At 46.0% G+C, this 15,566-nt stretch overlaps 3 protein-coding genes across 3 annotated transcripts in view; all 3 read right to left on the minus strand.

The window, feature by feature from the left end:
* Positions 1-15,566, minus strand: part of LOC309564458 (uncharacterized protein) — a 1,566,033-nt gene that overhangs the window by 1,222,684 nt on the left and 327,783 nt on the right. The gene's annotated exons all lie outside the window — the stretch shown is intronic.
* LOC309564031 (uncharacterized protein) overlaps positions 1-15,566 on the minus strand; it is a gene marked incomplete at both ends in the record, with an annotated part of 95,296 nt that overhangs the window by 50,665 nt on the left and 29,065 nt on the right. The gene's annotated exons all lie outside the window — the stretch shown is intronic.
* LOC309564032 (uncharacterized protein) overlaps positions 1-15,566 on the minus strand; it is a gene marked incomplete at both ends in the record, with an annotated part of 51,413 nt that overhangs the window by 7,434 nt on the left and 28,413 nt on the right. The window contains one exon of the mRNA XM_082268656.1: positions 12,455-12,899. Coding sequence (XP_082124782.1) covers positions 12,455-12,899 — 445 coding nt within the window. The remainder of the gene's footprint in view (positions 1-12,454; positions 12,900-15,566) is intronic.

Here is a 15,566-nt window from a genome sequence, read left to right on the forward strand (position 1 = left end):
ACTACTTTGAAAAGCACCAAACAGACTGCAGGTGACCTTGTTTCCCCATTCCGCTCTCCTTCCTCTCTGTAACATGCACTTTCTACCAATCCTTCTGATAGTTGTGTCCTCACTCCTTATTCTCTCTTTCTTCACCCCTCTTCTCCACCCCACAGCCTGTATATATCACCCTCACTTCTGTCCTCTCCCTATTCCTGCACTCACCCAACTCCTGCTAATTCTAAACCCACATGCTAATAAAACCTCCAGAACCCTGAGGCATGTACCTTCATATAAATTGCATCCCATATTACCTCCCTCACCCTTCTGCTTCTCCCAACCTCTGGAGATTAAACCCCAAATCCTGGGCCTCCATCGCTTAACTGTATCCAAAACTCCCATCACCCCATGCCCTCTGGCAAGAGCAGCAATCTACACAATTAAGTTTCTAATCCTCTTCTTCCCAAAACCAGCCTCCCCTTCTCTTGCGCCCTTTGGAATACCTGCTCTGTCTGTAACAAACTAGCTTCTGTCCAGGACCTCTTTATCACTAACTACTTGCTGTTACTAAAACCTGGCTTCATGAATCCAACACTGCTGCTCCTGCTTCCCTCTCCCATGATGGACTTCACTGGACTTCCTTCCTCAGACCCTGTGGATGGAAGGGAGGTGGAGTGGGAATCCTTCTAGCCCCAAATAGCATCTTTCAGGTACTTCACTCCCCTGCCTCTCTGTCACTATCCTCATTTATGGCACACTGTATTTATCGATTTTCCCCAGTTTCTTTTAGAAGTGCTGTGATCTATCTGCCTCCTGGACTCGTATCAACCTTTTTGGATGACTGGCTACCCTACTTTCTCTTTTCTGAAATTCCCAAAATCATTCTCTGTGACTTCACCATCAGTGTTAAAACCAACACTCCTGCTACTTCTAAACTTTTCATTCTAACCTCCTCTTTTGACCTGAAGCAATAGATTCATGCTTCCACTTTGATGGCAACACCCTTGACTATGTATTCTCCTACCTATGCACTCTGTGCAAGCTCTTCAACAATCCCTTTCTCTCTCTGATCACCACAATATTAGTTTAACAATCTCCCAGACTTTCACCTCCTCTCCCTCCAACCACCTAACAGTTAACCATAGAAACCTTCACCACGTAACCCATCTGAACCCTTCTACTGACCACCTCTATGACAAAATCTCACCCATGTCCTGCCCCAATCTAACCACTTCTGTCTACAATAGATCTCTATCCATCCACCCTGGATGAGCTCGCCCCCCTCAGTACACACAGATTTAGGCCCCGACCCCTACAACCGTGGCAAACAGATGACACCAGAAGTCTCAAAAAACATCTCTTGGGCGCCTGTGGTGTAAGAATAAGTCTTCTAAAGACTTCAACCAATATAAATCTGCCCTCCAAAAATACAAATCCTGTCTCCTCACTGCCAAGCAGACCTATTTTATCACTCTCATTAACAACTTATCTTCCCATGCCCATCAACCCTTCTCTACCCTTAACGCTACTTCGTCCTCGACTGCCTTCATCCACTAACTGATCCACTGTCCAGGAGATCGCCAATCACTACAAAAATAAGATTGATACAATTCGTGATGAGATCTCCGCTGTACAGATATCACTCCATATTCACCGGCACAATCAACTCTGCTACTATACACAAGGTTGCTAAACTTTTTTCAACACCCACCTAACCACCTGCTCCCTGGACCCTGTACCCTTGCAAATATTGAGGTCACCCTCTGACTCTATCCTACACTCTTTATCCAATATCTTCAATCACTCCCTCTTTTCTGGCATCACTCCCATACTTAAAAAGACCTTCATTGGACCCCACCAATCTGAACAACCTACACCCTATCTCCTTGCTCCCCTTTTCCTCCAAACTTCCTGAATGTTTAGTCTACAACCAACTGAGCACCCATTTCACTGACAATAATCTTCTTGATCCCTTTTAATCAGGATTTCATCCTCAACACTTCACAGAAACCGCTCTCCTTAAACTCCCAAATCATCTGCTAATGGCCAAATGCAATGGACACTATTCTGTACTCCTACTTCTGGACCCCTCTGCTGCCTTTGCCACAGTAGACCACCCCCTCCTTCTTAAAAAAACTCCAATCCTTTGGTCTCCGTGACACAATATAAATTCTGTATAATAATAATATATGTGTGTATCGTCATCTGCTGGAGATAAGACGTCACAGTGACTATGGGGGAAGAGAACGGACATGACGGGGGGGGGGGGGTTATTGGTGAAAATAAGATCTTATTACCTCCTCTGCTGCCACTCCCAGCGATGTCTCCTCGCTACTTTGTCCCGAATCACCTTTAACCCGGAACTTCCTATTTATATCTGACATCACTTCCTGTCTTCCATAGAGACTTCCTGTCTGGGTAGAAGCGAGATCACTGCCTTGTGGAGCTCAGAAAAACTGCAGCCCCGAGAAACGTCTTGTAGTGTGAACACGGCCTTGTGCTGTGTGCATGTACTGTATAGCCTTATAGATGGGCCATCTCCACTCCCACCAAGGGGGAGAGAAATATATTACTGCCTATTACAATAAAGTGACCAGATTTTTAAAATGAAAGCCGGGGACATTTTTATTTGGCAAATGGTAAACTATTTTATAAGCATATTTTCTTCTAATGATATATGCGGTGTATGTGGGATGTGTTTATGGAATAATTGTAAGATATATACGTTATTTCTCACATTTTGTTCATGAGATAGAAAAAAAAAAGATACTTCTTAGAATTTTTTGGGATATGACTACCAAATGTTAAGAAGATAAGAGGAAAAACTTGAAGGGGGGGATGGGGCGGCAAAACTCAAATCCAACCCGGACAGGAGTGATGGTGTCACCCTCTCTGCAAAAGGTAAGAAATATTGTAGGGCTGGAATTTGCAAATAGTGGTGAGACCCCCCCGATATATACTGTATATATATATATAATCATAATAATAAAATATGCACATCAGTTGTACATTGTATTATGATTATATATCGGGGGTCTCACCACTATTTGCACATTGCAGCTCTGCGATATTTCCTGCCTTTTGCAGAGAGGGTGACACCATCACTCCTATATTCTAATACACGGGATGATTAGCATCTCTGTTATTATTATTGTATGTGGGGGGTTTCACCATTATTTACACATTGAAGCTCTACAATTTCTCAGAATATTTGTGCAGAGGGGGTGACACCATCACTGCTATGTTGCAATACATTGGTGGATTTGCACTGGATATTCATGTATAGGTGTCACCATTGCACTTATAAGTCCATTTGTAGAATATTATAGATGAAGTGTAGGGCAGTGCTGCATTTTTGGCTTTTTATTGTTGCACGTTAGATGAGGGAACCAGCTAACAAGATTCTCTTATTGCTTTTCAGATTTTTTTAGTTGCATTGTAGATGTTTTACTGGATTTCATATGTCCTCTGTGTACTGGTAACCAGTGACCCTGCATATTGTAGGTCAGTGTACCCCTGTATGCTGGCGGTCAGTGTACCCCTGTATGCTGGAAGTCAGTGTACCCCTGTATGCTGGAGGTCAGTGTGCCCCCTGTATGCTGGCGGTCAGTGTGTCCCTGTATGCTGGAGGTCAGTGTACCCCTGTATGCTGGTGGTCAGTCTGCCCCCTGTATGCTGGTGGTCAGTGTGCCCCCTGTATGCTGGTGGTCAGTGTGCCCCTTGAATGCTGGAGATCAGTGTTCCCCCTGTATGCTGGAGGTCAGTGTACCCCCTGTATGCTGGCATTCAGTGTGCCCCCTGTGCGCTGGAGGTCAGTGTACCCCCTGTATGCTGGCGTTCAGTGTACCCCCTGTATGATGGCGGTTAGTGTACCCCTGTATGCTGGAGATCAGTGTTCCCCTGCATGCTGGCAGTCAGTGTGCCCCCTGTATGCTGGAGGTCAGTGTTCCCCCTTTATGCTGGAGGTCAGTGTTCCCCCTGTATGCTGGCGGTCAGTGTGCCCCCTGTATGCTGGCGGTCAGTGTGCCCCTGTATGCTGGCGGTCAGTGTGCCTGCCTCCTATATGCTGGCGGTCAGTATGCCCCTGTATGCTGGCGGTCAGTGTGCCCCCTGTATGCTGGAAGTCAGTGTGTCCCCTGTATGCTGGCGGTCAGTGTGCACCCTGTATGCTGGTGGTCAGTGTGCCCCTTGAATGATGGAGATGAGTGTTCCCCCTGTATGCTGGAGGTCAGTGTACCCCCTGTATGCTGGTGGTCCGTGTGCCCCTTGAATGCTGGAGATCAGTGTTCCCCCTGTATGCTGGAGGTCAGTGTACCCCCTGTATGCTGGTGTTCAGTGTATCCCCTGTATGATGGCGGTTAGTGTACTCCTGTATGCTGGAGATCAGTGTTCCCCCTGCATGCTGGCAGTCAGTGTGCCCCCTGTATACTGGCGGTCAGTGTTCCCCCTTTATGCTGGAGGTCAGTGTTCCCCCTGTATGCTGGCGGTCAGTGTACCCCCTGTATTCTGGCGGTCAGTGTGCCCCTGTATGCTGGCAGTCAGTGTACCCCCTGTATGCTGGCAGTCAGTGGGCCTCCTATATGCTGGCGGTCAGTATGCCCCTGTATGCTGGCGGTCAGTGTGTCCCTGTATGCTGGAGGTCAGTGTGCCCCCTGTATGCTGGTGGTCAGTGTGCCCCTTGAATGCTGGAGATCAGTGTTCCCCCTGTATGCTGGAGGTCAGTGTACCCCCTGTATGCTGGTGGTCAGTGTGCCCCTTGAATGCTGGAGATCAGTGTTCCCCCTGTATGCTGGAGGTCAGTGTACCCCCTGTATGCTGGAGGTCAGTGTTCCCCCTTTATGCTGGAGGTCAGTGTTCCCCCTGTATGCTGGCGGTCAATGTGCCCCCTGTATGCTGGAAGTCAGTGTGCCCCCTGTATGCTGGCAGTCAGTGTACCCCCTGTATGCTGGCGGTCAGTGTGCCCCCTGTATGCTGGCGGTCAGTGTGCCCCCTGTATGCTGGCGGTCAGTGTGCCCCCTTTTGCCTGTCAAGCACCAAAGGCCCAGTCTACGGTGTGCCTAATACATGCAGATCTGGAGAGGCTTAATAGAAAGTGTCCATTAGTCAGCTTCCCATACACCAGCTTTATGAGGCCTGCAGAAGGGCTGACAATCCAGGAACAGTATCAGTAAGGAAGACGCTGCCCCCTCCAGCTATAACCTGTATAGAGCAGCCACAGCATAGAGGGATTAGGCTGCAGCGGCACAAGGACCTGTCACAGTAAGAAATAAATCCATGATAAACAGACATGGTGCAAAGGAGAACTCCATATTGTTAAGATAAAAAATATTATAACATACAGTATATAATTGTTACTCTAGCTATGTAGTATTTCTCTTTTTTCAAATTCGTAATTCAAACTACGGCTGCTAAAATCTCCTAAACTGTCAAAAAGACAGTGTAACAGTTGTTTGATTGCTGGGTGAGAAAAACCCGTAAGGGGTTAATTACTGCTAAAGGAATACTGACACTGCAGCTTCTCACATCAGAGCACCGTCCCAGCAGGTGAATAATCAAACAGACCCTGCCATACAGATGTAGAGCCCTCCTAGGTAGGTGCTAGAATGAGTGGATATAGTTTTTCATTTCTCTGTCTAACAGGGACACAGCTCATGCTGTCTTGATGTCTCACACTGATCCAATAGCCATGGAGTATATTGGACAGTGGGCGGAGTCCTGGCAGATGAGAGCATGGATGTCTGTACCAATGTTTTTGAAGTATTTTCTAATTTGTGTATGTTGTCTAGTATAAAGTGTTATTAAACCGACTATTTCTGTTTTTGGTTGTTTCAGGCCTCGGAACATAACTTCCTCTCTTTTGTACTTATAAGTCCTATTATAAGCTTTTCGCAGTGTAGTCCACGAATAGCCTCTAATAAACAATCTCTTTCAAAGGGCATCCACCTACCATTTAAAATCTTCGTTGTTCGAACAGATTTGATGCAATCTAAAGCCCCGTACACACGTACCGAATGTCGGCCGAACGATCGGCCGTCCTTTGTCCGGTGCTGTCCTGTCGGTTGAAAAGTGCTAAAGACTGCACACGAATTTTGTCGGCCAACAACAGCCGACTGCAGAAGTGATGTCATGTGATGGTTAACTTTCCCTGTGTTTTTTCTTCTCTGAGCATGCCCAGTCTTGCTCATCTGCTGTAAGTCGGCCGAATTCTGTACTGACTGGCGAGCAATCGGCCGTTCTGGTGACGGCCAACAAAAATTTTATAGCCTGCACACCCGATTCTGTTCGGCCGAAAAGTCGCAGTCGGTTGTCGGAAGCATCATACTAACAAGCCGACAATCGGCCGTGTGTACGGGCCTTAAGATACTGGGATTAGGGTATACTATGTACTGGGGGTTTGGATGAAAGCTATTGGCATGGAGAACCGTGCTGCTGACTGTCTGTTTTCTATAAAGTTTAGTTTCTATCCCGCCTTCTTCTTGTATAAGAATTTGTATGTCTAAGATCACACTACTACACATATACAGTATCTCACAAAAGTAAGTACACCCCTCAAATTTTTGTAAATATTTTATTCTATCTTTTCATGTGACAACACTGAAGAAATTACACTTTGCTACAATGTAAAGTAGTGAGTGTACAGATTGTATAACAGTGTAAATTTGCTGTCCCCTCAAAATAACTCAACACACAGCCATTAATGTCTAAACCGCTGGCAACAAAAGTGAGTACCCCCCTAAGTAAAAATGTCCATATTGGGCCCAAAGTGTCAATATTTTGTGTTGCCACCATTATTTTCCCCTCTTGGGCATGGAGTTCACCAGAGCTTCACAGGTTGCCACTGGAGTCCTCTTCCACTCCTCCATGACATCACAGAGCTGGTGGATATTAGAGACCTTGCGCTCCTCCACCTTCCATTTGAGGATGCTCCACAGATGTTCAATAGGGTTTTGGGCTGGAGACATGCTTGGCCAGTCCATCACCTTTACCCTCAGCTTTAGCAAGGCAGTGGTCGTCTTGGAGGTGTTTGGGGTCGTTATGTTGGAATATTTCCCTGCGGCCCACTCTCCAAAGGGATGGGATCATGCTCTGCTTCAGTATGTCACAGTACATGTTGGCATTCATGGTTCCCCCAATGAACTGTAGCCCCAGACCAAGACACTCCCACCACCATGCTTGACTGTAGGCAAGACACACTTGTCTTTGTACTCCTCACCTGGTTGCTGCCACACATTCTTGACACCATCTGAACCAAATAAGTTTATCTTGGTCTCATCAGACCACAGGTCATGGTTCCAGTAATCCATGTCCTTAGTTGTTTTCAGCAAAATGTTTGCGCACTTTCTTGTGCATCATCTTTAGAAGAGGCTTCCTTCTGGGATGACAGCCATGCAGACAAATTTGATGCAGTGTTCGGCGTATGGTCTGAGCTCCGACAGGCTGACCCCCCACCCCTTCAACCTCTGCAGCAATGCTGGCAGCACCAGTTTCCCAAAGACAATCTCTGGATATGACGCTGAGCACGTGCACTAAACTCATTTGGCGAGTCCTGTTCTGAGTGGAACCTGTCCTGTTAAACCGCTGTATGGTCTTGGCCACCGTGCTGCAGTTCATTTTCAATGTCTTGGCAATCTTCTTATAGCCTAGGCTATCTTTTTGTAGAGCAACTATTCTTTTTTTCAGATCCTCAGAGAGTTCTTTGCCATGAGGTGCCATGTTGAACTTCCAGTGACCAGTATGAGAGAGTGAGAGCGATAACACCAAATGTAACACATCTTCTCCCCATTCACACCTGAGATCTTGTAACACGAATGAGTCACATGACACCGGGGAGGGAAAATGGCTAATTGGGCCCAATTTGGACATTTTCACTTAGGGGTGTACTCACTTTTGTTGCCAGCGGTTTAAACATTAATGGCTGTGTGTTGAGTTATTTTGAGGGGACAGAAAATATACACTGTTATACAAGCTGTACACTCACTACTTTACATTGTAGCAAAGTGTCATTTCTTCAGTGTTGTCACATGAAAAGGTAGAATAAAATATTTACAAAAAGGTGAGGGGTGTACTTACTTTTGTGAGATACTGTATATTTTATCTTGTACCTAGGATCATCAGGACAGATACCTATATATACACAACACATTTTGGTCTGATTTTTCCCCCTGTGTCCGCCCCAGGTCGGGTTAATTTGTTGGGGGTTGGAAGGAAAGCCGTGTGCTAGGAAGCCATGTTTGTATTTATTATGATGTACATAAATACAGATTATGTTCTATGTTTATGAAACACTAATATCGAGTCTGTTCATTTTAAAGAGAAAACTTTCTGTACATCTTCATAGTCCTGAAGAAGCCTTGTGTGAAACGCGTCGGCCAGTGAACAGACGAAGATAAAGGAATATGATTCGAAGCAAACACAGTGACGTGCCTCCATCCCTAATGGTTAATGCAAACAGAAAACAGAGGTCGTGGCACTTTAAATGAGGCAGGTCACCAACTAAGATATACAAAAATAGAATCTGAACGTAGTCATTTATTATACATACAGTAATTGATACAAATGTTGACATCAGTAACAAATATGATGCAGACATGTATACAAAAAAAGCTAACACAAAAAAATCCATATAGTAAGGAGATTGTTATAATAGTAATAAGATATATTCAGTAATAAAGTACATGGCCGTCACTAAATGTTCCATCTAAGTGAAGAGAGGAAATATCTATACCTACAGGAACCTTATGATATATACCAACTTATCCTTATATATGTATGATGTACATGAGTGAAATTAGTAGGAGACATTGATCTCCTGTGTACGAGCTGAGCTCAGTTTGGGGCCAGTTTCCTCATTTTATTGAGATCTGGTTTTAGATAAATCAATAAATATTATTTTAGGATAAATCCATGTAGTTGTTATCTGTCTCATGCTGTGCTCTTAAAGTCCACACATATGACAGTGGTTCCTTGTGAACAACTGTAGTTTCCCATTTCTTTGGACAGATAGGATGTTGGGACTCTCATGTTAGCTCTGGTTTTTCTTCTCCTATCCAAGTTCTCCAAATAAAACATAAAAAACATCCCCTAGACTGGTCATTGGAGACAACGAGCGGAAGAGTGTGCACCTGGCTGTGTGAAAATAGGAGGCCCGGGCATACCAATATCCAAGCAGCTCCTGTGGGAGTACCGCTATGCAGAAAGCAAACCTTGCTTCAACACACAGTTCTCTCCTCAGCAGTGGCGGCTGGTGCTCAGTAATTCGGGGGGGGGGGGGGGGCAATGCGCAACCCCCCCTCGGTCAGTAAGTTCGGTTAATCAGTTCAGTCAGTTGGTTCAGCTCAGTCAATTCAGCTCAGTCAGTCGGTTCTGTCAGTCAGTCCAGTTCAGTCAGTCACTGACACATTCCTCCCCCCGCTGTCTACCACCTTACCTCCTCCTTCCTCCTGTCCGAGCCGGGGGGTGCTGGATGGCTGAGCCGCTCTCCTCCTCCAGTCGTGTGTCTTCTGCTTCTTCATGGCTACGGGGCAGAAAGATCGCTTCTCCTTTTGGCCAATTGGGAAAGGGGTCTCACAACCCTCTTCCTGATTGGCTGGGAGGAGAGTCAATGTGACAATAGTGAATATTCATTCGCTATTGTCACACAACTGGGTGGGCTCAGGGGGCAGTGCTCTGTGTCTGGAGCCCACCCTTATTTGAAGCCTATTAGAGACTCTGGCTCTAATCACATGCTTCAAAAAAAAAAAAAAATCCCCTATTGGAATCCATGCATCCGGCGCCCTGCATGTAGATTAGGGGGCCGGATGCATTGATTGGGGGGGGTCGGTGCCCCGGCACCCCCAATGGACAGTCCGCCCCTGCTCCTCATGACAGAAAAGAAGACAAAGGTAGGCCACTGCACCAAACTTTGATAAGATGCGGCAATGCACATCGATCACCCAGAGAGCAGAGTCCTCTCCATAGGTTTTCCTTTTGGTTACTACCTAGCAGCCCGCATGGCGTCTGCTCCCTTCTGCTGACCTCAAGCCAAACATACTCACGTGTCCTGCACCTCTTCCACAGGGTGACCCGGATCCCAGAGGCTGGAACACAACTGCTATATCTGGGTTGGGCGCGCTTAGGAGACATGTGCAGAATGGAAACATTTGTTTCGATTCGGATAGATTCATTATGTTATTAATTTTGTTTCATTATGGAATTCCTTTAGTTCGGTTTCAGAATTAGTTTATTTTTGTTTAGAAATTCCGATCGGTCGAAAAACGATCGACTGATTTGAATTCTGTGTGAAGAAATAGCTGGTTGTTAACCGGGGGGCTGGGAAGCCAGCCGCCCGCATCCTTAACAACCAATGACTCATCAGCTGTCAGCGGGCTTCCCCAATGACAGATGAATGGAAAGAAAAGAATGCCGGCATTGCCCGGCCCTAGAAAAATGTTTAAAAAAATTATGTGGGGTCCCCTCCCCCAGTCTATACCAGGCCTACGCAAATATGTAAAAAAAATATAAATGGCGCGGGGTTTCCCAAAATCCATACTAGACCTTTACCTGAGCATGCAGTTAAGAAGGTCAGGAAAGGGGGGTAAGCAAGCGCCCCCCCTAACCCATACCAGGTGGGTGCTTTGGGGCACCTCTCCCACCCCAGCCCATAGCACCTTGTCCCCATGCTGATGGGGACAAGGGCCTCTTCCCCGCAACCGTGGCCTGTGGGGGTCTGTAGGCAGGGGGCTCCTCGTAATCTGAAAGCCCCTTTTACCAAGATCCCTCCCACTTTCCTGACCTGCATGCCGGGATAAAGGGTCTGGTATGGATTTCAGGGGAGAGCCCACGCTGGGATTTGTTTTTAAATTTTGGCCCCCGAAGGCCCTGGTATGGACTGAGGGGGGGGGGGGACCATGCTGTTTCTTTCAGTTAGATTTCATTAGAAAATGAATAAACAAAACAAATTTTATCAGATTTCAACAAAGTTCATTACAATTTCATTTGGAGATTTGGATACATCGGAATCTAGGAATAACCAAAAATTTGTCAGAATTTGTATTCGCACCGAAACGAATTTCACGTGTCTAACACTTAACGGCCACCTGCTAACAGCTGGGCTCCCAGCCAATGCAAATAGCCGCCGATAGCAGGGCCCACTCTCCAGGCATGGATCCTCTACATATGTGTGCCATAACACCACCCTGCTGATAGCTGGGGACTCAATGACCACTCGGGACATCCTGGAAGACTTCTGGATACCAAAGGAAGCTCCAGACATCCCGCACAGCTGCCCAGCACCAGACCCGCCCACCAATACTTCCAATAGGTAGGAAAACTTCATACAAAAATGGTCCTATAAGTGAGGACAAAAAAGGAACACAGCCATTGGCTTATCCTGAACATTTATGGGGGTGGGGTCTTATGGTGAGGAACGAGGGCAGGGCTACCCAAACATATGCTGCCATGGACATCTGTCTGGAAAGCACATTATGGCCACTAGATGGAACTGACCATTATAGGAAATCCCAATTCACCATGACTGGGGGAATGCGGGTCACATTTCATCAACACATTTATAACAACCAGATCTGTAAGTGTTTGTGAAATCTTCCCACACAATGAAAGGTAAGGACTCCATTTTTATTTTTCTCCTGCTATCAACGGCCAAAACGGGACAACACTTCATCCATGTCTTTGGTGATCTCTGATCTCCTTATGAAATGTTTCTTACATGATGAAGATCAGCCATGGAGTATATCTGAGGTGTATATCAGGGTGTGCTTCTTCCTCACATGTCCACCAACATTCATATAGAAGACATTTCCCGCACTCAAGGCACTAATACACCTCCAGGGTTTTGTGGGACCCCTGATGTACAGGAAGACAGGACTTCAATGAGGAACATTTCCCTCACTCAGGACAGGAATACGGCTTCTCCCCCGTGTGAGATCTCTGATGTTTGTAAAGATGGGAATTGTATGCAAAACATTTCCCGCACTCAGGACAGGAATACGGCTTCTCACCAGTGTGCGATCTCTGATGGCTGGAAAGAGCATACTTCTCTGAAAAACATTTCCCGCACTCAGGACAGGAATACGGCTTCTCCCCCGTGTGAGATCTCTGATGTTTGTAAAGATGGGAATTGTGTGCAAAACATTTCCCGCACTCAGGACAGGAATACGGCTTCTCACCAGTGTGCGATCTCTGATGGCTGGAAAGAGCATACTTCTCTGAAAAACATTTCCCACACTCAGGACAGGAATACGGCTTCTCACCCGTGTGCAATCTCTGATGTTTGTAAAGAAGGGACTTCTGTGCAAAACATTTCCCGCACTCAGGACAGGAATACGGCTTCTCACCAGTGTGCGTTCTCTGATGTGTGGAAAGAACGGACTTCTTTGAAAAACATTTCCCGCACTCAGGACAGGAATACGGTGTCTCGCCAGTGTGCGATCTCTGATGCATTGTAAGAGAGGATTTCACTGAAAAACATTTCCCACACTCAGGACAGGAATACGGCTTCTGACCCGTGTGCGAACTCTGATGTCTGTAAACATGGGACTTCTGTGCAAAACATTTCCCACACTCAGGACAGGAATACGGTTTCTCACCAGTGTGCGATCTCTGATGATCGGAAAGATTGGACTTGTCTGAAAAACATTTCCCACACTCAGGACAGGAATACGGCTTCTCACCAGTGTGTGATCTCTGATGTTTGGAAAGAGCGATCTTCTGTGAAAAACATTTCCCGCACTCAGGACAGGAATACGGCTTCTCACCAGTGTGCGATCTCTGATGCTTGGAAAGAACAGACTTCACTGAAAAACATTTCCCGCACTCAGGACAGGAATACGGCTTCTCACCTGTGTGTGATCTCTGATGCACGGAAAGAGTGGATTTGTGTGAAAAACATTTCCCGCACTCAGAACAGGAATATGGCTTCTCACCTATGTGAGATCTATTATGCACATTAAGATTGGATTTTAAATGGAAACTCTTCCCGCACTCAGTACAGGAGAACCTCTTATCTGTTGTAAGGATGGCACCGTCCCTCACAGTCTGAGGTTCCTCAGGATAAGAGGAATACGATGGTCCGGCACCGTCCCTCACAGTCTGAGGTTCCTCAGGATAAGAGGAATACGATGGTACGGCACTGTCCCTCACAGTCTGAGGTTCCTCAGGATAAGAGGAATACGATGGTCCATCTACACTGTGTGGTCCTGGATGGACATTTGAGGTAGTCGGGTTTTCTCCTGGACTATACTGTGTGATGTCCTCATCTTCTACTTTACAGTCTGGAGACAAAGTGAGACAATCCTCTGAGGTTTTCCTCATCTCCCGTCCATCTACTAAAATAGAAATACAAAGATTATTACTAGACATCAGCAGATTGGTTCCTCTAAACCAGGACTCCGCCCACATCAGACAGCTTTGTCTCTGAGGATCTTACAATTCCCCCTCAAGGTAACTAGTAAATGGGTCCTCTGATCTCCTACCAGTTCATTTCTTTATTCATGGACCTTAGTCAGAGAGTGAGGAAACAACGAGAACTGTCTTTTATAGGAGTGACAGCGATGAGGGGATTATAGGACGAGTGTCCCCTCCCCCTCTATCACTCATTGCCATCTTCCCAATACAAAAAGTCCTGCACTTCCTTATTTAGTCCATGATTCAGTCATGAATAACAGCGGGCTGAGCCCAACCAGAGGTCAGAGAGTGAGGATGGGGGGAGAACAACCAAGATGAAGGCTGGATTGATCCTGAAGACCACCATCATTGGGTTACTGACTCTTCCCTCATTATCACTTTCTGTTTAAGGTTCCAAAGTTGGAGGATGTTATCACATTATTATCACCATGTAAAAGTCTGTCCTCCAATCAAATCATCAGATATAAAATGTCCAGCTGGTAGGAAATGGGAGTAACAAAAGAGAATCCATATTATGTGTATATATAGCAGTGGGTAGAGGGGAGAGAGCAGAAGTCAGGAGTATGTAATGTACAACATAGAGTATATAGTGCAGGGGTCAGGACTCATATTTGTGTTCAGTAATCAGTTGCAGAGGTCGCACACCGCTGCCTCCCATCTCCTGAGACTGCACTCAGTGACTTGGGTGTGAGACTATACAGACATATCCCTCCACCTGGCACAGCCAGCAAATAACAGAGCAAGTAACCCCGGGAGAATTGTTCTGTCAGAGATCTTACTAGACCTGGGGATGGGGCAGAAGAACCAAGGTACATACCCCAGGTGTCTAGGTCAAGGAACGTCTATGGTATTTATCAACATTTTACTGCCAGCTGAACCCCAGAATCTCCATAAATCCAGTCTAGAGACATAAATTGTGTCTGCAGCACAGAGAAGGAAGATTATCCGAGAGAAATACAGGAATACAGGACGGGGAACACAGCTCAGGAAAGTGACCAGGAGATTACAGGCTGATATCACCCAGTCCCCGCCCTACTCTGGACCAATCAGTGAGCAGTATGGGTGGGGGAATGTATTTAGTGTTAATGACCCACCTGTGCTAATCTCTGTAGGAGTGTCCTCCTCTCTAAATGTCCCCGTTATTCCATCCTCCTCCATAGACTGCTGATCATCCCTCACATACGTCTCTTCTTCTTCTGATTTAACCTCAAATTCTATATCGATTGGATCTCCACTCTAAACCAAGAAAATGAGAGAGAATATCATCTGGAAGATATATGCTTTACTATTGTGATATTATTTATTTAGGAAAAAAAACACATCCTCCCCAGAAGTCCATGTTCTAGATGCTCCAATCCACCAACCTTGTAACATTGAGGGATGGTGTGACCTTCCTGTGTGGAATCCCGGGAATACAGAGGACAGGGACATCTCTCTGGTGGGTTTCTGTAGATGGATGACTCCTCCATGGTGTCCTGATACAGATTTTTGCATTCCTTTAGAAACTCTGACTCCTCCATCACCCCATCCTCATCATCCTCCTCTTTTATCTCTTCTTTAACCTCAACTTTAGAATCTCTCAGGTTTCCACTCTGAATATATAATAAAAATGACATCAATGGTAACAATGCAGATAATGTACAGATCCTAATGATACTATCAGTGATTGTTCCTCATCTACCTGATGATGGTGAGGGATGGTGTGACCTTCCTGTGTGGAATCCCGGGAATACAGAGGACGGGGACATCTCTCTGGTGGGTTCCCATTACTGGATCCATCTGTAGGAAACACACACACTGACTGAATACATTGTTTCTATGTGTTTATCAGATGATGGGGGATCTAGGTGGATCCTCCGTACTGCTCTCTCCTTTACAATAAAGTCTCCTCTTACCCGGTGATGTGAGGGGCGGCTGATTCTCCATCATGACGTCCTTCCCGGCACCGCTCACCTCTACTGTCAGCAGCTCGATGATCTCTCTGGTGACTTCTAAAATCTTCTTTTTATTTCTCTAGTCTATCAGGGAGGGAGGTGGAGGCAATGTGATGGTCATATGATCTCCAGACTTCACAGGAGGAAAACTCTAGATTTGAACACAAATAGTAAAATCAAATGACATTCCCAGAATCCTCCTCACCTCTCTGGTCAGGTCTCTTTTTATTTAAACCCCACTTCATGCTGAGG

This window comes from Pelophylax lessonae, assembly GCF_965119305.1.
Source record: "Pelophylax lessonae genome assembly, chromosome: 9".
Classification (NCBI taxonomy): Eukaryota; Metazoa; Chordata; class Amphibia; order Anura; family Ranidae; genus Pelophylax; species Pelophylax lessonae.